This window comes from Heterodontus francisci, chromosome 13, assembly GCF_036365525.1.
Source record: "Heterodontus francisci isolate sHetFra1 chromosome 13, sHetFra1.hap1, whole genome shotgun sequence".
Classification (NCBI taxonomy): domain Eukaryota; kingdom Metazoa; phylum Chordata; class Chondrichthyes; order Heterodontiformes; family Heterodontidae; genus Heterodontus; species Heterodontus francisci.
This window is the reverse complement of record NC_090383.1, coordinates 5,409,499-5,434,406: the sequence shown is the minus strand read 5'-3', so window position 1 is coordinate 5,434,406 and position 24,908 is coordinate 5,409,499. Positions and strand designations below refer to the sequence as shown.

The 24,908-nt window shown below is 38.1% G+C and overlaps 1 protein-coding gene across 2 annotated transcripts in view; it reads left to right on the top strand.

Annotated features, from left to right (window-relative positions):
• The window catches only part of LOC137376196 (calcineurin subunit B type 1), a 64,465-nt gene extending 40,062 nt beyond the window's left edge, over positions 1-24,403 (top strand). Inside the window, exons 1-5 of one of the 2 annotated variants that reach the window (XM_068044291.1) lie at positions 8,752-8,816; positions 9,001-9,177; positions 15,306-15,365; positions 20,290-20,474; positions 22,505-24,403. In XM_068044291.1, the coding sequence (XP_067900392.1) occupies positions 8,786-8,816; positions 9,001-9,177; positions 15,306-15,365; positions 20,290-20,474; positions 22,505-22,552 (501 nt within the window). In that variant the 5' untranslated portion in view covers positions 8,752-8,785 and the 3' untranslated portion in view covers positions 22,553-24,403. Of the gene's footprint in view, positions 1-8,751; positions 8,817-9,000; positions 9,178-15,305; positions 15,366-20,289; positions 20,475-22,504 lie in introns of those variants that run through there. The other variant, XM_068044289.1, reaches the window with a different exon arrangement.
• Positions 24,404-24,908: the final 505 nt, after the last annotated feature.

The window sequence follows — 24,908 nt, the reverse complement described above, 5'->3', positions numbered from 1 at the left end:
AAAATACAGCAGGATATTATTTGTTATTTTAGATGCAGTCTGCCATCAGACCTTAATGTGCTGGTAAATACCAATATTTAATTTTTCCTATCTCCAACACATACCTGGATTGGCTGAAGGTAAATGAGGTCAAGTTTATATCCCTGCTGAAACGAGCATTTATGGAGTGCTGATTTTATTTTGCTCATTAGATATAAACTTGATAATGAATTCAGTTTATTTCTACCAAAACATCATAAAGCTTCTACATTGGCAAAATGGTGGGATTAAAATTTGATCAAACAGTGAGATTGATTAAAAACCATTTAAACATAGGAAGCTGTCTTTTTATACTGAAATTCCAATGAATAAATGGTGTAACAACTTACGAGTGAGATTTCTATAGTTAATGGAATGGTCCATTTTAGACCTATTAATTATCTTTTGATCAGTTCTTTGTTACGAAGGCAAGTAGCTTTAATGTCTTTTTCCTTAGTTCTATCCTACGCTACTGAGCCCATATATGTTTTCCATTAACATTGGGGAGTGGGAACCTTGGATCTCTGTTTCTATAGCCAGGTGGTTGAAGACAGTTGTAATCCCTTCGCTGCCTCTTCCCCAATCCTTTGCTGTCCTGGATGACATCAGCTAATTTAGTACAAACTAAAGATTGAAACAGAGGCCCTTGTGATTTTACAGCTTAGTACTAGAACACATTACATTTAGTCATTGGGCTACTGGGGAGCAGTTCTATGAGTAGAGTATCTAATTTGGGCTGACCTTTTGTAGTACTGAGGAAATACATTGCTGTCTTCAGATGCGATGTTGAATCACGCTGTTCTGATATATAGTCGAACTTCTGTCTATTTTTAATTACTTTAAAATTAAGATTAGGATGCAGTTCCCTCTGTTAGCCCTCTCTCTCATTTCAAAGTGAAAGATAGACAATGGTCCATTTGAGAGAGAGCATTTGCCCTTTTTCAGAAATACTTCACATAGGTGTTTTGGCAGAAGGGTCTGTTTTAAAACATGTTTATAGTTAAGAATGAAGACCTTGCATTTACATTGCAGCTTTCTTATTGCTCAGGACATTTCAGCCACCAATTTGTACATAACCAAATTCCACAAACAGCAGTTAGATAAATAACCTGTAATTTTTTTTTTTTTTTGATGCTGTTTTCTTGAAAGAATGTTGGCTAACTCATTTGCTTCTCCAAATGGGATATTTACTTAGATGTTTCTCTGTCCAGGTCTTTGTTTAATATCCCACCCAAAAGACAGCAACTGCAACAATGCGGTATTCCCTGCGTAAGGTGCCAAAACCTGCCTAGACTATGTGCTGAAGTCTTTAGTTTGGCTTGAGTTCATGGCCATAGACTTGGAGGCAAGAGTGTTTACATCTTGACAGTTGTTAGTGTAATTTCTGCAGGGCTTCATGATTGTGAATTAATTGCTGGGTGTCATAATTGCTAAGTACTTGATGATGCATTGTAAAGTGGTGTTTAGAATTGCTGTCATCACTCAGTAAAGCAGCATTGTTGCTTTGCCTCAAGCAATCAAAGCTGATGGGTAATATCATCAAGAAATGTACTTTAATGCCAGGAAAGACATCTTGTATTCCAAGGACCACATTCTGGTGTTTATTTTTCTTCTTTGTCTGTGTGCAGAGGCCCATGGAAACGTGAAGAATGAATATTTGTCAGACCAGTTTAAAGAACTTGATGTAGAAACTATAAGAATTATAGCTATAACTATAAGAATTATAAGAATGGTCACTGACCCGAAACGTTAACTCTGCTTCTCTCTCCACAGATGCTGCCAGACCTGCTGAGTATTTCCAGCATTTCTTTTTATTTCAGATTTCCAGCAGTATTTTGCTTTTATATAAGAATTATGGATACCGGCCTAATCTTAAACAGCCCAGTAAATTCTAAGTTTATTTATTGTGCAATTAATATCTCTACATTTTTCCTTCTCTGTTTCATCTGAATAAATCTGTACAAGTGACTTTAATGTGTGCCTATGTGTATTTTTGAGCAATTGGCTTACTGTGATTCTGTTGGACTTAGACCATGCTAGCCCAATCTTGGCTGAGGAATGAGGTCACAGTTTTAAGTTCATGAAAGCTTTTTGTGGATACTGTTGTCTAGCCATGTTTATAAGAAGCTGTTGGGAATAAGCTTGACTGTAATTACCCTGCCCACTGGGTAGTGTCAGCTGGGCGTTTGAACTCTCGTGACACTGTTCAAAGAGCAAGGAAGTCTTATGGCTGATATTCCCCACCCCCGCCCCCCACAAATAATATCACCAAGAGCATTAATTGATCACTGTTATTGCAATTTGTGGGATCTTGCTATGTGCAAAATGATTGCCATCTTTCTGGACAAGACTTTGCACTTAGAATAGTTAATGGTATTAGAATACTTTGCAATATAATGAGACACTATATAAATGCTTAGAGTAGAAGATACATGCGGAAATAGTGTTCTGAGTTAGTGTATTTAAGTTCTAGTACTGTGCCTTTCATTAAAGATTAATGCAGTTTTAATTCATGCACATTTTTGGTACCTATGACAGTTCAGAGTGGGGTTAAACACATGCTAATGTGAAAGAATTTGAAGTAGATTCATAGAAATTTTCATTCATATCATTGAGATATGCTAAGTTGATCATGTATGTTTCTGTAGAATCTATATGCGAGGAGTGCTATATACCCAGTTGAATCCTTCCCTCTGATATATGAACGCTTAACCCTTTTCTCGTACTTACTGTTGCAGTGCTAATATCTGAAGCAGGCCACTCCCCAGCAGTTAAAAATAAGTTTCTTGCAGAGTACAAAATAGTGGGTGGTTGGGGAATTGAATAAAGACCTCTGGGTGGTGGGGTGGGGGTGCTAATATGGTTTGGATTTTGGAGAATGTAGAGATTGGAATGGCTACAACCATATCTCTACTAAGGAATGGCAGATGCATGTAAATGCACAGGGAAAACGTGCAGACTATGAAAATACTGATCAGCAATGATGGATGCATTTAGATTATTTGCTTCAAGTATCCAGTCATTGTGAAGCTGATATTAAGGGTAGAGTATTGAAATGCATTTCCAGTGTACTTCATTGCCAGAACAAATTCTCCCTTGAGCAAATCTTTGGTCAAGCTATCTGTAATATTGTCTCCCATTTTTGGGCACCTTGCCATCAAAAGGACCTTATGTTGATGAGAGACGAATAGAACAGCAACCGGGAAGGTTCTGAGATTTGGCTGTGTTGTGAAGAATTATGCTTTTTCCACTGATAAGATTTAAGGCAGACGTATTTTCCAAATGAGGGGAGGAACAGATAATTTAAATACAAGAAGGCTACTTTTAATAGTTTTGCCACCTTTTCACCCTTTCCCTGATAACCTGCGCTGGGTAGATATTGTGGTAAACAACCTGTTCTCTAGGTTGGCCCACCAGTATCCGTTTTGAGTGATTGTATGTGAGCCCAGTGTGTTTGGGCAGGCTGTTCAACTATTTGGGGTGGAGTGATGTGCAATGGGAAGGAAGAAAGAGTTGTTGCATGTTTGCCAGAATATTCAGGATAATGTTTATTCAGGAAAGAAAATGGGTTGGGTGGAGTTCATGATGGGATGGATTATGCAGACCCCACCACTTAAAACATCCATGTTTAAAGTGGACAGTCGCTTATTGACCATAAAGTGTTAACTATAATCTATTTGCATTAATGTCAATTTCAAAGTTGCTAGTTATTGCATCTTGAGTGTTCTTTTCATTTTGGGCAGAAGCAGTTGTGGTTATTCCCTAATACAAGCCTCATTTAAGATTTCTCTTTTTCTTTGAATCCCCATCCATACCCTTCTAGTTTGCTATACTTTGGAGAGTTGCGTACATTGCACTCTGAACTTATTGACCAATTCACATTTCCACAAGTTTTACACTGACAATGATTGGCACTGAAAGGCTGCAGCTTTTTTCTGCAAATTTTTCCAATTTCTCGTCCTTTGGGCTTCATTAATTTTGCAGCCATGTGGGAAGAATTGTATTTTGGATACCCCTGATGTAATATAGTGGCTAGCACAGTGCCTGAAGAAAGTTTCGTTGCTTTTTTTTTTCTCCCTGTGATGAACCAGCCTCAGCTCCCCAATTTCCTGCCTTTTCAATGGGAGTGAGCAAGATGTCCATATAAAACTTTCCCATTTTTAGCTGTGACTGCATAGGCTGGATGGTGCAAATTTGACAGTTCCATGTTTTTTTATCTGGATGTATCCATCTCCCATTGAAAAGCCTGGAAATCTGAGCTCATCATGGAATGGGGAGAGAAAATAAACGTCATTGTTATACTCGGCTTTGTGAATAGCAGGCAAATTGTGTTCACACGAGCGTGCCTGCTGTAAGTGTGGGGACTGTACATGATCTGTGAAAGAAACTGGCTTGATGGGCTGAATGGCCTTTTCTTATACTGCACTTGCCAATTTATTTATACACTTGTTGAAGCAATGTGATGTTGGAGACAATGCAGCCAAGACCGTGGTAAGAGGTAAATGGCAATGCTTCAATTAATCTACACTACTATAGCAGTAGAAAATTAGTACAGCTAAGACAGCAGTCAAAAACTCATCTATTTTTCCTAGAGTGCTAGCTGAGGATTACTATGGAATTTATGACCTGTCACTAGAACTGCTTGATTACTTCATTATCCAGACCTGCAGTGTTTCATTTTTAAAATACTTCAGCATTTCTTCGGGTTCATTACTACTAATAGTTGCTGGATCAGCCAACAAACAATTGTCCAATAACAATTTATTTTAGCAGAGTTTACTTTGGGAAGCACATCGCTATTCCCAACATATACTACAGTGCAATTGCAGTTCTTTTTCCTGGTCAGTATCTTTCTCATTGTAATTGACTGACATCCTGGAACGACAAAAAGATATTCAAAATGCTGCATTGCTTAGGTTGCATCAAGAGCTTTGTTTATAAATTTTAACTTGCTGCAGTTTCTATGTGTAGTTCCTAAAAGCACACTTTGGAACTGAAATCAGTGAGTTATATTTCAGCATTGTAAAGAATACATCATATTTTTTTTTAACGGGGTTGGATTAGGATTCTCAGATATTGAACATTAAATGAATTTTTAATATAAATTTTGTAGCTATGTTCCCCTGTGATTGTGGGGAAATGCATTTTGTCGTGTAGTACTTAACCATACAGATCAGGAAGGTCCTGTCTTAAATTCCTGGTCTCTACTTTGCAAATTTCAGTGAGGGTATTGAATTGGCCTTGGCATTCTGCTCGGGGAGGAGTAAAACTAGCCAGGATATCCAGTGACTTGCTGAAAGTGTTGCATGTATAACTTGGGTCAGGTTAACATCAGACTTGACTACCAGTGTCTGTGATGAAATAGCTGTCAACATTTGTGTTTAGGCTCACTTATAGGGCCATTTGGGCACAGTAACACATGCTACAATCCTCTCTGGAACTGTGCACAAGTATGATGCACTGCCTTCAGAAGTGCTGTGGGAGTGAATTGGGGGAAACAGGTGGTTTGCTTGGCAAATTCTGTTTTCGCTTAATTTAAATGGATCAGTGTTACATTGGACAACTGAGCTGAATTTTTGAAAGGCTGGCTTTTATTTCTTTACTGTTCAAACAGGAAATTTGAGGAGAAATCATACTGGGAAAGATATGTACATCTTGTAATGACTGATCTCAGAATAGCATTGCAAGTATGCTCTGTTCTTGGTGCTGGCAGATCAAAATTAAATGGAACTTGGAAAATATTTGAGAACCAGATGTTAGTTTAAAAATGCACTACCACAAAATGTTTGACATTTTGCAGGAACTTGGAACACTTGACTCATGGGTAAATTGTTTTCTGAATAGTTATTTCCTAATTCCACCTGGGACCTAAGATCTTGCAGCTTCAACATTGCCTTTTCGCTTTCGGAACATTTTTGTTCCAATGAAAGGTCATTGACCTGAAACATTCACTCTATTTCTCTCTCCAGTGCTGCCTGACCTTTATTTTCTGTTTTTATTTGATTTCCAGCCTCTGTAATATTTTGCTTTTCTGTTAATGTTACCTCCTTGCTTTTTTTGTTCTGTACCTTGATACAAAACCAAGGATTTCATTTTGTTTCTTTTATTGATGGCCTTGTCTACTTGCGCCGCCACTATTAATAACCTGTGTTTCTGCACACCAAGGGGGTCCTTCTCCAGAATTATTTTAAAATCTTATCAAGATATATTTTCTCTTCCTCATCTAATTGTAGTGTATTTTTTCTGTATTGGCTCACCACCTGTCCAGTTGTAACGTACATGGTTTCCTGCATTCATTCAAAATCCTTGTCACAGTTTGCCATTCCTGCAGTTTGGTGTCATTAGCAAATTCAATATTCCCTCGATTTCAACGTCCAAATTGTGTAGACTTCTGTGGAACACCGCTCATCGTATTGTTCCAGTTTATGAAACTTACTTTTATCCATTCCCTTTGCACTCTGCCCTCTAAGCATTACCTTCTGTGCATGTCACATTCTTAATTCCATGTGACATTATCTTTGACATCAGTCTCTTATCAAATGCATCCAAAAATCCATATAAACCATGCCTACAATGTTTCTTTACTCTTTGCTCAAAGGATTCTATAAGATTCATTGAGCACGAGCTGCCATTTAGAAATCTGGCTCTGTCTAACTGGGGTTTCTCCAAATACTTAGTAATTTTATACTATATTATAATAGGTAATTTGAACAACTGAACGAAGAAACTAATTGTTCATAATGTCCTACATTGTCTATTTGCAAAGGGATGTTATATTTGCCATCCACAATTTGTCTAGCTTTTTAAAACAAAAATCATTTTCAAAATTTAGTGAGAGGTTCTGTTTCTTCCCTCTGGATCCTTTGTTGTAATCTCTTGTGTTATTTTTATAAAGTTCATGGCATATTAAATACAGGATTTAATTTCAGATTGGGGCAGACCTGATCCATTTTCTGTTTAAAGTGGTAGTTAATTGGTAGGATTAAAATAGTTAACTCCCTATGCGCAACAAAACATTCATGAGAGGAGTTCTTGACCTCTTTAATCCAGTAGATTAATACTGGATATGCTACTTCCGGTCCTTCGCCTCATTACTAAAGTCATTAACTTCTGTTAACCATCTTGTGCAAGGCTTAATCTTTCTAATGTGGCAGCAAAATTCTTCTTTTCCTTTTTGAAAGGGTTTTGAGATTCTGGTCTTCAGCCCATATTGCAGAAGTTTCTTTTGAACTGTGTCAAAGATGTTGTTTGCTTACAAAAATGATAACTGTTGGACTGATTTTAAAGTTTAGTAGAACTTGCATCAACCTCTCCCTTCATTTCTGCTTGAGAATGATGGTTACTGTCCTGAGTGCTGGTCTAAATGAGAATCTTTTAGCGTACTGCGTTCTTTCTAACCTTGTGATTGTAACTCTACTCCATGTAAATGGTCACAGAGCTGAAACGTTAACTCTGCTTCTCTCCCCACAGATGCTGCCAGACCTGCTGAGTATTTCCAGTACTACTTGTTTTTATTTCAGATTTCCAGCATCTGCAGTACTTTGCTTTTAATTTATATCAGTGTAAATGTGGTCCCATTGATGTATGATCTGGAGCTACATCGTCATCTGTGGGTGCTGAGATTCTGTAAAGTAGATTTTTGTTTGCCTAGCAAATTATCTGGGTCGGGCTTTTGATTTTGAAATGAACTCATGACCACTGCCAAGTGCTTCTCCATGTTACATTACAATAATTTATGTTTGTGCTTAAGCAAGATATGTTATTTATACAAATGTAGTACAGTTTGCCCATCATTAACCTAACTGCTGAGCCTCCCTAGATCTGTTTGAATGGCTAGCTCCAGTAGATGCTTTACCATTCCACATAATTTTGCATTGAGCGAGCTTAGAAATTCTGAATATAATCCTTTCTATATCATTTGTTTGTGAAATGTAGTGAAATGAGGATTGAATCCTGCTGACCCCACTTATTAATTCTATTCATTTTGAACAGCTATTCATAGATATTTTTGTGAAATCATATTTTGATCTTTTTCAATGAAAGAAATGTAGAAGGAAGTACATTAAAGGATAGAAAAATGGAACATGAGGGTAATTGCATAATTTTTGATCTCCCAAGTATTAAGTTGATTTAGTGAATGGCTTAGGAAGATGTGCACCTTTTCATTGTTTGAAATCTTCCTGATCCTTTCCTTTCCCTTCCAAACCAGACCATCTCCCTTTTACATAAAAGGGGAGTTTGGGTTAGGTCTAGCATTTGTGTCAAATCTCCAGGAGCTTATTCTTAAGAATTTTACATCTGGTCAGTTCATGGTCTCATTTTTCACATTTAGCTTTGAATGTTGCTTCACTATTATAGTTGTAGACAGTTCAAGCCTACCACTGTGTAATGTGTGATTTTGCAGCAATTTTAAACTTGCTGTTCCATGATTTTACATGGAAATAGAAGTGAATAAAGTCAAGCTGTAGTGGTTCAGTGGACTGTTTTGCTCTGGAAGCACCAACCCCATTCAATCATTAAACAAAACAGTGTCCTAATCTCCTCCTACACCATTGTTGTGAAGTTATACTGGATAAAGATTAATAGGCTTTTTGAATTTGTCTGCTCAAATGTACTAAAGCCTGATTCCCTAACTCTAGGATAGGACAGGGGTTGATTAATCTGTGTGGCAGCTGGGTCATGTGACAATCTGCTGAAGCTTAGAGTTGGTAACCAATGTGTTGTCTAGGTCTGCTGTCGGCATTGCACCCACAGAAATCTGATCAAGATGGCCAAGGCCAAAACAGACAAGAAGCTGGGTGAGCACCTTGTTCAAAGAGCTACTGCACTTTTGAATTACTTTTGTTGTCATGAGGAAAAACACTGCATAGTTGCAGTTTAAATCTTCTATCCATCTTGTACATTTGTGAAGAAACTGATTTTTTTCTTGGTTCCAATTCCATGTAAACTTAAAATACTGATTCATCAATTTTACTTTTTCAGTTGATGCTGATGAGATTAAACGGCTAGGAAAGCGGTTTAAGAAACTGGATTTGGACAATTCTGGCTCACTGAGTGTAGAAGAATTTATGTCTCTGCCTGAGTTGCAACAGAACCCTCTAGTGCAACGAGTTATTGATATATTTGACACCGATGGAAATGGTGAAGTTGACTTTAAAGGTAAGGTGTCTTTTAGCAATTAAGTACAAAATTAAATTTGCAGCAAGTCATTTTTTTTTAAATTAAAAAGCATTGGCTTTGTGTGTGCATTTCTAGGAATTGTTTAGAAAGACATTTATTGTTCCTACCATGCCTGCAAATATTTAGCATGTATGTAAAAATTACATTAAGTATTATTTAATAACTTCATTATTTCTCAGTTGCAGTTTGCCAGACAATTTTGTCTTTATAATTTTCTGCATAAAAAGATTTGTTTATAGATAACTTCAGAAAGTAAAGCATACATTAGTCATCTCGAGTATTTTAGAGACGAGGTTAGCACTACATTTAATCCGAACCTTAAACTGGAAATCCCAATTTCAAACTCCCTATAAACTTTGAAAGATGTTTAATGTTGGGGAATTGTGGGTAAATCACTAGAAATGATTAACCCCCAACTCCTTTCTTCTCACTAAGTCATGTTTTGAATCTTAGTCCATTATATGAGCATTCAAGCTTAGCTTGAAATAGTTTCAGTACTTTTTAATAGTGTATGGGCATCAAAATCTATTTTTTTAAAAACTCAGTAGAATTAGTAGCCTTTTCAATAAGAAGTTAATTAAATGTGTCCAAAAAATCATCTTTAGGTAGTTTGAGTGGAACATTTTATAACTAAAAGGTTAGGCAGATTAATGCATATGAATTGTTAAATCTAGTTCTCGGGGAATTAATGGATTTGGGACAATATTTAAGATGTCATCACCTGTTCCAATTGCACCAAGTAGGCTTTCTGAATGAATTTTCATTATTTAAAATCTTACATAATCAGGAAATGAAATTTAGAGCATGCAATATGCTGGTGAATTTTAGCACTGTAATCTTTTTAAAATGATGCAATCTGAATCCATTTTATACAGCTGAACTGCTGAGTTTTAAGCAAATTCTACAAATTTACAACAAAATCATGATATAAACTTAGTTAAATTTGTCTACATCTTTGGTTTCACTAGATTTTGTAATCTAGCATCTGGTTATAAATTGAAGTACAAAACTAATTAGGCTGTTCAGAAAAGCTAAAAATATTTTACAAATGTAAAAAATGAATTTAAATTCTTTCAAATCCAACTGTTGTGGAAATGTTAAATTAATCTTGAGATGAACATCTAATGAATCTATATTCCTCCATCAAATTAAATAGCTTTGTAGATTAGAACTATTTAATCTATTGAGCAGAATAGCCCCGAGGATTTTTTTAAATTAATTGGGGTATGGGGATTTTTCTGGATCAGAAAATAGCAATGTTGGGGAGCATGCTTAGTGAGGTTTCTTTGTTCCCCTCTTTAGAAAGATGAAATGTAAACATTACAATTGTTAATTCAAGTGCAATTTTGTGAAAGAAAATTGTGAAATCACACCGGGATGTGTGTATATGTAAAAGGGCATGCAGATCTCTTGCTTTTCCTTATCAGATAAAATAATGTCATTATTTTTTACCTAACCTTTTAAGTTTTATCTGAAAAAGCAGTACACTTAAGCAAATATGGGTGAAGTGGATCATATCGGAAATGAGATGAGAGCTGTTAGCTTTGAAAGTTTTTGAAATTAGAAGTCTACCTTTATAACTTGTACTTGACTGTCATTAAGTTTGGAGACTAACCCAACTTGCCTAAGAACTGTTTTAATTTCTGTTAGAAGTGGATTCAAATTAGTGATTGATATAGTTCCGTAAGACAGTTTTACATGCAGACCTGCGTGTAAGGATTTTTTTGTCCTGACTTACTGTGTGAATAACAACAGATTTGTAGGAGCACTAATCTTGCACCTTTCCTATGATTTCCTAGATTTAAAGGAGCATGTTTGGATTTTAAATGATTAAATATATATCTTCAGAGTAGTTGCTAGAAGTACAGTTTTAGTTCAGAAGTTGCTAATTTGAATTATATTTTAAATTCTGTCGAAAAAGACCCCTTTGTTTAAATCGCTTAAATTGAATTTCCTGAGTAATTCAGTTTTTTTCCAGCAATAAACTACTCAATAACAGGAGTAGACTGTAGACAGCTCATGTTCTGAGAACTACTTTTCTCCATAGATTGAGACTATAAAGTGTAGCCTGGTTGCATCAGCCTTAAGCTGGTTTCATCTCCCATCTGGTCATATGAAGTCTTTTGCTGTAATTCCCTGAGACCTTGAATAGGATTCAGTTGAAGGTATTTTGAAGCTCCACCTCATCATGATAAAAATAACTCTGAATAATAGCTTGACGCACAACAAGGGATAGCATGCTTTCAGAGTGACATTTTATTTACGTGAAACCATATATAGTTTAGAATGAATGACTGTATAATCCAACAGAATGTTAATTTTGGAATTTTAGATGCAATTGGCATTACATTTGGAGTCCTAATTTTTGAATGAAATGTCATTGGAATAGGTGACTATTTTATGGAAGTACAACGTGCCTTTTTCTACCTATACAGAGGATGTTGGATGTAAGATGTTGGCCTGTATTGTTGAGTTCTATACTACTGTGGGAATGAAGCAAAGTAATATTTCCAGCACACATCAAGAGAGAAAATTAATTGTCTTCAGGCATTTCCAGCTGCAGGTTCAGACTTGCTTTTTTTTTTAGTAGTGCTCTGGGAGAAAATCATCTGGTTACAGTTGGCAGAAACTATTTTATGTCCTTTTCAAAAATTGATGGCTTTATTTGAGGGAACTGCTGCTGTTGTTCATAGTTTTGACCCTTAGATTGTTGGAGGATTCAGGGGAAATTCCTCTTGGCTCTGACCTAGTTTGTGTTTAATCTACCATGCTGCAATTCTACTAAATGTTGTGATAGTTATTGGGTAGTATATTTTATATAATAGCCATGGTGTTTGGGGAACTGGAATTATGTAAATGCCAAGCTTTGATATTTATATTTGCTTTGGTATTTCAACAGATAACAGGTGGTATAGGTTTTAACAAGTGTGACTTGTATGTACGTGCAAAATCTGAATAGCTACCACAGATTGGTTAAATGCCAGCAGATTGCATCTCATCTTTTGTATAGGCACCAAAATGCCACAACTTGTGTTGAGTTCATATTTTCAGAAATTCCTAATTGGGATGGTGTTGCATTATCTTTAATCTTGGATTACCGAAGTAAGGTTTTGAATCATTAAGGATGTTCTAATGTATTTTGACTGAAAGTTGGACAAATTAGTGATAATATTGGCCCCAAAACTTCAGGCCTTTTCTTAAAAAGAGGTCCAGTGGATTTAATTGGCAAAAAGGTAAGGAGCTACTTAGAGTTTGGAACTGAGTTGAAAGACAGCAATATTTTGAAGTGTTGAAATGAATGACTTAAGCTGAAATGGGTTACTGAATTTGTCTGAACCCCAAGATAATTTCTGCCTCTTATTTTGCATTGCGTGGTATGTTTTTTTAAAAAATCGTGACACATACAGTAACACATGTAGTTCTTATTTATCCACAATACAGTTGTCCAATATACGGCCTGCGGGCCAGGATCCGGCCTGCCAAAGGCTTCCATCTGGCCAGCGGGTGTAAACTGTACCCAAGCCATTCCTCATTCTCACCAGGGCTCCGTGACTGGAGATGGGAAATTTCCCTTTGCCTCCTTCTTGCAGAGTGGCGTTTTTAAAAACATCACTCTCGGTTTCACAGCTCAGCTGCTGAAGCAGGAATGCGCTTCCCAACTTTGACAGATTCGGGCTTTTCTGCCATTTTTTTCAAAGCCTGCTGGAAAAGCCCGAATCTGTCCGATGTCGGGAAGCGAGTTCCTGTCAGAGTATTAAAACAACAGGAGCAGTTTTCCTGGAACAGTGTGTCGCTGTTATTTATGCAAGGATACAAAGGATTATCAAAAAATTGTCATTTTTGCAGGGTAAAATTCACTGAAAATATTTTACTGCAGTTCTTGATTGAATGCGCTGTCAGCTGTGAAACTCAGTGCGATGTTTATAAACAAACTGACCAACCGCAAAACTGCTTTGCTGAGTGCTCCTGCTCAGTGCAACTGTCAGAGACAGGGAGGGGAGAATCAGAGGGAGAGAGGCGGTAAGGGAATCGGAGGAAGGGGGAAGGGAATCAGAGCGAGGGGGGGGGGGCAAAGGAAATCGGGGGAATGGAATTGGAGGGGGGGGGGAAGGATTGGGGAGGCAACAGAGAGAGTGAGGAAATCACAGAGCAGGAGGGGTGCAACAGAGAGGGAGGCGGGATGGGATACAGGGAGAGAGACAGACAGACAGAGAGATATCAAGGTCTCCTGACAGATGGATATCCAGAATACTCTGCATCGCCGCATCAAGTGTGCGAGCAGAGATTGAGTACTTACGCAAGCAAAAACAATGCCAAGTATGTCACTAAATCATTTTCAATATAGTGACAAGAAAGTAAGTAAACAAATTAGTCTTCTCATTTAAAGCTTCTTCACAAAAATGCACATTTGTTTTTATTAGTACAATAAATTTTTAATGCCTCAATCTTTCAAAATTTGCTCGCCAGCCCCCCGGGCCGAGCAAAAATCATAATGCAGCCCTCCGCACAAAAAGGTTGGACAACCCTGATCTACAAGCTTAGCCCAGATATCCCATTGGGATTTTGGGGGACAGCATAGCATCTGCACTACAATGTGCAATAATATAAACTGCTTTGATTAATGTATGGATTAAACTTTATATTAATTTGTACTGTTCAGTAGTAAGCAGCATCAGAATGTGTAGGTGCTGTAATTCTAGAAGTTTCCAGTCCTATGTCTGCACCATTCCACAAAAAGTGTGATTAAGTGATCCTAATAGTTTCTGGGAGTTCAGTTGGTTATATCGATCATTGTTTACTTTTTGTAATTAAAGGCAAAGGGCAGTACAGCAGGAATAAACCGTTCTTCCCACTCCCTAAATGGCAGACAATAGTTCACTAGCCAAAGATTGTTGGTAACAAAATTAACTCTTTTTTGACTAAATATCAGTCTCACATGGGGGTCACTTTCTCTGCTTCATAGTTCTGGTGACATCAGTTACTGGGTGGGAATGCTCGTGTGTGTGGGAGCAGCTTGTAAACATCAGGGTGTGTGTGTTCAAATCTGTCTGAAGGCTGCTGCAGAGCTGCTTGACCATAGGAATGCACGTTACCCTTCATATAGTTTGGGGTTTGCAGATGCATGGCTTTGGAGCGGCACAGAATGCAATTGAAGTCACAATTAAGAATGAACTTCTTGGATCGATCTGCATTTGACTTGTTTTTAAATGATTTTACCAGTCAAAGATAGCTGTGAAATGCACAGTTCTGTTCTTTTTTTTTCAGAAAGGAAGTATTAGATGGAATGCTTTGTGTAAGACCACTGCTCTGTGCTTTACAGTTTGGATTAATTGTGCAATACAGTGAGAAGATAATGGGACTTTAAGAATAGTGTTTGGTTACTCAAAGAAATGGAATGGGTATCACATGTTATTTTTAATCCTGGGTAGGATAGAGAACTCTCCAGATATTGGGCAATAGGGAGTTCAGATAAATGTTAATTGGCAGCAGCCTTTGAGTTTGGGCAGATTTTATGTTAAATTAGGTCAGTCTTCAGAATATATGCTGTTTAATGGCCAGCACTGCAGCCAATTGAGACTGTTCAGTGAGAGAAAGCATATTCTATCCCTCTCCTTAAAAAAAAAGATTCCTCCCACCTGCAAAATGGGCAAGAGTGATTAAGACAAAGATAAGTGAAAGCTTGCAAATTTTGCAAATCAAAAATGAACGAAGTAAGGAAAATGGGACAAATTAGTTAAGCGTAAGTTTTTTTTTACATGGATTTATCTTGCATCTCAGTTTGGGGTTAATGCAGTGTCTATTCCTTCCTGAGTAGTTTTACTAGAAGTTTATTTTTTTTCAGCACCGCTGGATCACAATCAGATCACCAAGAAAACCGAAAGTTTGTCTTGAACCTGGTGGCAGTCTAAGGGTTAAAATTGTTTAAAATATAGTGCTGGTCTAAAGCCTCCCTGCATTTGGATGTTGGGTATAATAACCAATTTTTTTGGAAAAGGTTTTGTTGCAGTTTGAGTACTATATTTGCTTATATAAATTACGAATCTAATCATTTTAAGTGTTCAGTCATTTCAAAGCATCAACTAGCTTTGTTATGTAATTGTTTGCAGAGTTTATTGAAGGGGTCTCCCAATTTAGCGTCAAAGGTGACAAAGAACAGAAATTGCGATGTAAGTATAATTTTTTAATATATATTTTCACGACCATTGGACGTCTCAAAGCGCTTTACAGCCAATGAAGTTCTTTTGAAGTGTACTCACTGTTATCGTGTAGGAAGCACGGCAAACACCTGCAAACAACAATGTGAGAATGACCAGATAACATTTTTGTGATGTTGATTGAGGGATAAATATTGGCCAGGACACCAGGGATGACTCCCCTGCTCTTCAAAATAGTGCCTAGGATCTTTTACATCCAAGCAGGCAGATGGGGCCTCAGTTTAACGTCTCATTCGAAAGATAGCACCTCTGACAGTGAAGTACTCCCACAGTACTGCACTGGAATGTCAGCCTTGATTTTTATGCTCAAGCCCTGGAGTGGGACTTAAGCCCAGAACCTTGTGACTGAGGTGAGAGTGCTATCAACTGAGCTATGGCTGATAAATAGTGATTAATACACATGTTTCCTTTCTTGATTAATTGCATTATGTATTGATTTTGTAGTAGAGATAACTGGAATGTTTCTGCATGTATTTACCTATGGAAAGCTTTTTTAAAATTGGGAGAAAACCACTACATTTAAGTTTATTCTGGACATTTGTGTATCGGCCTTAGCTCAATGGGTAGTGCTCTTTCCTCTGAGTCAGAAAGGTCATGGGCTGAAGCCCCACTCCAGCATATAATTTAGGCTGGCTCTTGTGCAGTACTGAGGGTGTACTGCTTTATTGGAGGTCTTCCAGATGAGATGATAAACATCTGCCTTTTCACGACATAAAGGATCTCCGGCACTATTTGAAGAGCAAGGGAGTTCTGCTGGGCAACATTTGTTTCTCAACCAACGTCACTTTTTAAAAAAAAACAGATGCTCAACTCGTTTATTTCATTGCTGTTTGTGTTTCCGACATTGCAGCAGCGACTATACTTCTTTAGTTTAGTTTAGAGATACAGCACTGAAACAGGCCCTTCGGCCCACCGAGTCTGTGCTGACCATCAACCACCCATTTATACTAATCCTACACTAATTCCATATTCCTACCACATCCCCACCTGTCCCTATATTTCCCTACCACCTACCTATACTAGGGGCAATTTATAATGGCCAATTTACCTATCAACCTGCAAGTCTTTTGGCTTGTGGGAGGAAACCGGAGCACCCGGAGAAAACCCACGCAGACACAGGGAGAACTTGCAAACTCCACACAGGCAGGACCCAGAATTGACCGCGGTGCTAACCACTGCGCCACTGTGCCGCCGCTTAAAGTGCTTAGGGACGTCCTGGGGTACTGAAGGGTGCAATGTAAATGTAAGTCCTATATTTATCTGTGGCAAAGATTAAAACATGCAGTACAAACTTTAAATTAATGTACATCCTGCGTCTTATTGCATTATAAATATTATGTACATTCCTCAGCAGTGTTTATTATTTTGGTCTTTTTATACCATGAGTCCTTCATGACTGTTTTTCACCTGCTACATTTCTTCCAAAAATGATGCTGTTAGTGGGACTGGCTGTGTGCTTTTGTGAAGTTGGAGTGGGGCTGTTGGTGTAGCTGTTGATCTAGTGGTTTGGATATGCGCTGCACAAGTGAGAATAGTTGAGTTTTTTTAAAATCCGGTTTTTCAATTTTTTAAAGTTGTGACTGAGTTCACCTTCAGCTGATTAAGCCCCAAGCTCTGGAAATCACTCCCTAAAACCCCTCGACTTCACTTTCTTCCTTGAAGTCATTCCTTAAAATCTACCCCCTCTATAGCTTTCGGTCACCTGCCATAATACATCCTTATGTTGCTTGGTCATTTTGTTTTATAATGCTCCTGTGAAGTGCCTTGGGATGTTTTATTATATTAACAGTGCTTTAAAAATACAAGTTGTGTTTATTTGTCAGTAAGTTAACATGCTTCAAATCAGCATTAGGTTAATACTTTGAATTTGGCAGCGTTAAAAGGCATTTATTTAAATGCAAGGAGTATAGTAAATCCGATGAGCTGAGGGCTCAGATAGACACATGGCAGCATGGTATCATTGCCATAACAGAAACTTGGCTTAAAGAGGGGCAAAAATGGCAGCTTGAAATCCCTGGATAGAGTTTTCAGGCAGGATAGAGAGGGGAATAAAAAAGGAGGCAGTGTAAGAATCAATTACAGCTGTGAGGAGAGGTGATATGCTGAATGAATCATCAAATGAGGCCATATGGGTTGAGCTGAGAAATAACAATGGGGCCGCCACACTACTGGGAGTATACTATAGACCTCCAAATAGTGAAGGAGATAGAAGAACAAATATGTAGGAAAATTTCTGAGTGCAAGAACAATAGGGCAATAATAGTTGTGCATTTCAACTACCCTAATATCAACTGGGATACAAAATGTGAAGGGCACAAAATTCTTGACTTGCATTTGAGAACTTTTTTAGCCAGCACGTAACAAGCCCAATGAGAGGGAGCGCAATTCTAGATTTAATCTTAGGAAATGTAGCTGGGCATATGCAGGAAGTAGCAGTGGGTGACCATTTTGGAGATAGTACAGTCAGATTATTATGGAAAAGGACAAGGATAGAACAGGAGTAAAAGTTCTAAATTGGGGGAAGGCAAATTTTACGAGGTGATCTGGCGAAAGTGACAGGATACAGCTACTTGAAGGAAAATCAGTGGCAAACCAGTGGAAGACATTCAAATGCGAGATTCTATGGGCACAGTGTAGACATGTTTCCACAAAGAAAAAGGGTGGTACTGCCAGATCTAGAGCCCCTGGCTATCTAGAAGCATACAGGGTAAGATAAAGCAGAAAAAGAGAGCTTATGACGATCACAAAATTCTTAATACTTTAGAAAGCCTAGAGGAGTATAGAAAGTGCAGGGCTGAAGTAAAAAAGGAAATTAGGAAAGCAAAGAGAGGACATGAAAAATTATTGGCAGGTAAAAATCAAGGAAATCCCAAAGATGTTTTATCAGTACATTAAGAGCAAGAGGATAACTAAGGAAAGGTTACAGCCTATCAGAGATGTACAAGGGAACTTATGCATGGATGCAGAAGCTGTGGGCAGGGTTATTAATGAGTACTTTGTCTCTGTCTTCGCAAAGGAGAGGGATGATGCAGATATTTTAGTTAAAGAAGAGAAGTGTGAAATATTAAATACAATAAGCATAATGAGGGAGGAAGTGCTAGAGGGTCTGACATCCTTGAAAGTGGATAAATCTCCAGGGCCGGATGGATTGTATCCCAGGCTGTTGAAGGAAGCCAGGGATGAAATAGTGGATGATCTGAGGATCATCTTCAATTCCTCACTACATACAGGTGAGGTACCAGAGGATTGGAGGTCTGCAAATGTTGTACCATTGCTAAAAAGGGTGCGAGGGATAGCCCAAATAATTTATAGGCCGGTCAGTCTGACCTCGGTAGTGGGCAAATTATTAGAATCAATTGAGATGTAGGATAAACTCTGACTTAGAAAGTCAGGGATAGTCAGCATGGATTTGTTAAGTTAGTAAGACACTACTTGCCCTTAATCGAATTTTTTGAGGAAGCAACAAGGAGGATCGTTGAGGGTTGTGCAGTGGATGTTGTCTGCGTGGATTTTAGTAAGACATTTGACAAGGTCCCACTTGGCAGACTGGTCAGAAAAGTAAAAGCTCTTGGGATACAGGGGAATGAGTCGAGTCGGATCCAAAATTGGCTCAGTGACAGAAAATAAATGGTAATGGTTGACAGATGTTTTTGTGAATAGAAGGCGGTTTCCAATGGCGTTCCACAGGGCTCAGTGTCGGGTCCCTTGCTGTTTGTAGTATATATTAATGATTTGAATTTAAATGTGGGAAACATGATTGGGAAATTTGCAGATGACACAAAAATTGGCCTTGTAGCTGATAGTGAAGAGGATACTGTAGACTCCAAAATTATATCAATGATTTGTTTGAGTGGGCGGAAAAGTGGCAAAAGGAATTCAATCTGGAGAAGTGTGAGGTGATGCATTTGGGGAGGGCAAACAAAGCAAGGGAATACACAAACCGGAGGATATTGAGAGAGGTAGAGAAGTGAGAGACCTTGGATGCTTGTCCACAGGACAGGTGGATAAACTGGTGAAGAAAGCATATGGAATGCTTTCCTTTATTGGCCGAGGTATAGAATACAAAAGCAGGGATGTATTGCTCGAATTGTATAAAACGCTGGTTAGGCCACAGCTGGAGTATTGTGTACAGTTCTGGTCACCACATTACAGAAAGGATATAATTGCTTTGGAGAGAATACAGTGGAGATTTACAAAAATGTTGCCAGGGCTTGAAAATTGCAGCCAAGAGGAAAGATTGGAGATGCTAGGGTTGTTTTCCTCAGAACAGAGGAGGCTGAGGGGTGACTTAATTGAGGTGTGCAAAATTGAGGGGCCTAGATAGAATAGACAGGAAGAACTGTTTCCCCTAGCGGGGAGGTCAATTACCAGGGGGCACAGATTTAAGTTGGTGGATAGAAGGATTAGAGGGGACATGAGGAAAAACCTTTTCATCCAGAGGGTGGTGGGTGTCTGGAATTCACTGCCCGGATCGGCGGTGGAGGCAGAAACCCTCAATCCATTTAAAAGGTACCTGGACCTGCACAAGTGCTGTCACCTGCAAGGCGACGGACCAGGTGCTGGAAGGTGGGGTTAGATTGGGTGGCTAGTTTTTTTTTTAAGCCGGTGCAGACACAATGGGCTGAATGGCCTCTTTCCATGTCATAACTTTTCTATGTTGCTATTATTTTTTTCAAGGCAATTAGAATTTCCCAGTGTTACTCTTCGCGATACAGAAGCTGTATTTTCCCTACCAGTAATTCATAATCATCTGCTAAAGCATGATCAATTTTGAGTTAGTTTTACTTTTGCATTGAAAATATCAAGCAGTTACTAAGTGAAGTAAAACCTGGTGTTTTGACTGCAACAGTTGTCTGTAACTTTTTCTTTTTATCAGTTGCTTTCCGCATCTATGACATGGATAAGGATGGATACATCTCTAATGGAGAGCTTTTCCAGGTGTTGAAGATGATGGTTGGGAACAATCTAAAGGACACTCAGCTACAGCAAATTGTAGACAAAACCATAATTAATGCAGATAAAGATGGAGATGGAAGAATATCCTTTGAAGAGTTCTGTGCAGTAAGTAAATCTGTTCTGCTTATTTCAACAAAAACATGCTCTTGCGTTTTCTTACCTTTTGCTTGAAAAGTTTCCTCTGCAGAGCATCGCTAAGTTATAAAATCGTATTTTCATATTTTCATCCGTGTTAAAATATAAAATTAAAAAAAAAATATTGAACTTTAAATGGACATGCTTTTGTTAAATCCTATGGTGTGAAACAGACTTTAGGAAGGGCCTTTATTGTTGAACTTTCTGCTCGATGGGAGTATCCAGATTGTTATTGACTAATTTAATAGTGGGCTGCTTTGCTTATAATTTGAATTTGAACAGTGTGTTTTGTGAATCTGTCAAGCCATATCAATGTTTCTTCAGCTGGGGAGGTTACTGAGGTTTGTGTCTCTGGCAAGTTTGTTTCCTATTGGCTTGTTCTCCAGCACCAATGCTCCTGGAAACAGTATCAAGTCATTTACCATCACAAGCATTTATGACTGTTTACAATGCTTTCTCCTACACTGCTAAAACAGAATAGATACGCACAGTAAAAACCAGATATCCAGCCAGTTCTGAAGACATATTGGTGTCTAGGAAACACCCCAGCATTACACATTGCCAAAGACATGACTTCAGTCAATGGTGTGAACTCACCTGCTGAAATAATTCCAGGAGCAAATGCTGAGTTTGTTGGCACAGAGAATATGCCAGGACCAGTGCATCATTTGTATCAACTGCCAGTGAAATGCATGTAAGTGAGGGTTGCATACATGTCACTTGCAGCAGTCCATGCATATTTATTGAATACTACTGCCCAAATGTAACTGAAGCATAGACTTATGCCTTTAGCAGATCAGCTGGTACTATGGATACTAAACAGTGACTTCCCCCTACTAGCTTCTTCTCTTTGGTATGCATCTGTGTGCATACCTGTTTGGTGTGGAGTGAAAATGGATAAATAGTGGGTAGAGTGGTTATCCACCAAACAATATGATTCTAGCTGTTTAATCCGATAGGCTTTGTAGGGGTAGCTTGAAATTGATGGGCTTTGAATTCTGTATTGGGTCAAGGTTGTGGCACCGCCTATGTGCAGTATCCTGGTGCAATTTTCATATTTAGCATGGTTTCCCCATAACTAATTAGGCTATACTTCTATGATGTATGGGGGATACATAGTCAAAGAATGAAAAGCATACCAAGTAGGTTTGGTATCTTTATGTGTGAACCCAGAGACTGAGCGTCAGCTATTTGGAGGGCTACAGCTAATCCCAATCCTGTTTTCACCCACCCTGCCCCATCAGCAGGCGTCATTGGAAATAAGAACTGCGACTATGTTTCCTCAATCCAACAGCTGACTTGGCTATGATTAGCCAACTCAGTACAAATGGACTGAATCTTTACATACTAGCCATCGGGGAGCTCATAGTGCTTTTAGTGGTCACTGTTGTGTTGACAGTTGTTTCCACCTGATCTATTGTATGTAATTGCAGATATTTATGACTGTATAAAATATAAGAAATGCTGTTTTACAAGCATGTCAATATGACAAACATGATTAATATTAATACTGAGACTGCATCTCTTGCCTAAAACCTTAAATCTGTGTCCCGCTGGTCCTTGTCATCAGCTAATGAGAAAAGCTTTTGGCTACTCTATCAAAACTCCTCTCAATCTCCTTTGCTGCAAGGAGAACAACCCCAGCTTTTCCAATTTAACCTTATAGCTAAAATCCCTCATCCCTGGAACCTGGGAATGCAAGAATCTATTGGTTCTATCCTGTAACAGATTTCTATTGCAGGAGCATAGATATGCTTAAATCTAGTATAAGATGAGGGCCAGGGTATGGTCATAGGTACTGCCAATCTGGAAAAGATGGAACATGACTTTTGTTTTGTATTATACATGTATTTTCTGATTCTTGACATTATTAAAAAGTTACTTGTATATGTAAATGATTTGAGGAGCTTTCCCCTAATTATCCAACATATTATAAGGTTGCAGCCGTGTGCATTTCAGTGATGGAGGCAAATACTTAACACTTCTACTTTCCCATCCAGGTTGTAGGAGGCCTAGACATCCACAAAAAGATGGTGGTTGATGTGTGACCTCTTTCAAGGCTCTACCCAACACTTCTGCTTTCTCCATTTCTGAAGATCTGCTCAAGATGTCCAGCAATGCTTTCTGTGTATTTAATGGAAGTATTTTCTCTGTGAAGCCACCTTTTCCAACATGAGCCTCATGAAGCCAACTAAGTGTTATTGAACTTCAATTCTCTCAATAACCCAGTGTAGCACTTTAAAATCTGAAGGACAGCTGAAAAGGAGCATCTCAGTGTGGTGGAGAAGGGGAAGGGGCTGGATTCTTATTTATTTCATTCTCATCTTTTATAACAAGGAAGTATATCTATAGCTTTGTAAATGTAAAAGTAGAAGTTGGGCTTTAATAAACTTGATGCAGAGACTTGATTCAAAATAAAAAAAAGTAGTCTACGAAGTGCCAAGCATGGATTACATAAACCATTTTAAAATACTTTTGTCATAAAATTATCAATGTGTGTTTTTATTTGGTTTCCCATTATATGTATTTCATGTCTGGTAATAAATTAAAACTGTTGAAAAATAGTTCGTGGACAGGGTTTACTTATACTGTTCTTGTTTTGGTATGTTGACTTTTAATGTAAACATTTTTGCTTCTGGTCACAATTATTTACATTTGTGTTAATGAATGTTCCATATTTTATGCGTTCCTTATCGGGGACTGTCTCTCTTTAGCTAGTTCCTTTCAGTAATTACTCCAGCATAATGTAGATGCCACATCTTTTTTGTATATTATGGTAACTTGGTGAGGATTACCAATTAAAGACACTGTTGAGCAGAAGTCATTGTTTTTGCAGTCATATCAGATTAAACTGCAAATGGACTTTGCAAGGAGATCCAGCAGGTTTGAGAAGAACATAATATCCAATTACTCTCAGCCCATTTTAAAAAGATGCAGTTCATTTCACTGTTTGGATAGGAATGGGAAAACGACTTGTTAATGTGGTCTTTTGTTCAGGAGGAAACTGTATATTCAAATTGACCAGTTATACCTCCTGGTTATCCTTTTGTCAGATCCAGAATATGGAGTTGTAACTTTTTAAAATTTGAAATTGTTCTTCCTCATCCAGTTGCGGTTTTGTACATGTGCAGTGCAAGTAGTGAGCTGCAATGAGAGTTCTTCCTCAAACTCTGGGTGATCCCTTTGCTTACTAGCGGAGGTAGGGTAGGTTAGAAAGGAAGTAAAACAAAACTTACACTAGGAATTATTTCTATCATTGATTTAATCCAGTCTCTTCATTGAAGATGTGTAATGGGAAAAGGGGCAGGCTAGACTTTGTGCTAAGAATAAATTGTTCAAGTACCTCTCTGCCATTGCTGTTCCTTCAGGTAAGTGCTGCACACTGGTGGGCTCTGACTTTGTGAGAGAGATCCAGGTGCTTGGTGTCCTTGCATGATAAACTTTTTGCATGTAGGTTGAAATGTTCCTCTTGTTTACATAAATTGCAATATTCATATAAAAGTTGCCAAATGTTGGTAAATGTTAAAAGAACTCCACTAACTGTACTCTTCCTCTGGATCAATGCATGGCTTGTAACTACAGCCAGTTGTATCTGTTCCAGTGTCAACTGCCATGTGCTCTGTTTCAAGGGGAATCTAGTCTTGTGAATTTATTTGTACATAAGTATTTGTTAGTCATGTAGGGAATGCTCTTTCCCTTTGCTTGTGCATAATTTGACTGCAGTCCAAGGTAGTGCATACATCTTTTCCTTACTACATGGGAATGTTTTTAGTTTGTGTAGGGGGAAAACAGTTAATGTTGAATGTTGAGTTTTCTTCTCTGCATGTTGCATCATATGCTGTGGGATTATTGGAACCTTCATACTGTAAGTAAATTGAAAATAAAATATTTGAACCTTCTTTGTCTGAATAGCTTACTTTAAGGATGAAACTCATCTGGTGTCCTTCGAGTGGGTCTAATCAGCTTAAATATAAAACTCTTTATACTGACAATACAGGTGACCCCCTCAAATAAACTTGGATTAAAAATTGGCAGGTTTAGAAACTATAGTTTAAAAAAAAGTTGATCAAGGAGAAAGCCTTTTATAAGTCCATCTCTTCCCTAGCAACTGTCTGGTGTTATATTTGATCCTGAGGTGAGCTTCCTCCCACCATCCAGAACTCTGCTGCTCATGCCCTGTTAAGCAACACTTTTTTAAAAATTCTCATGTTTTCACCCCTTCCCATCTCTATAACCTCCCTTGATCTCTGCACTCCAGCTGCCAAGGCCCTAAGCACTCATTCCCTGCCTCTCACTTACCTCTTTGATGATTTGCCATAATCTCATGTAGTTGTCAGTTTTGTTCCAAAATAGTGAAGGTGCTATATAAATGTCTCTGGAGGCAATATAAAAACAGTGACCACT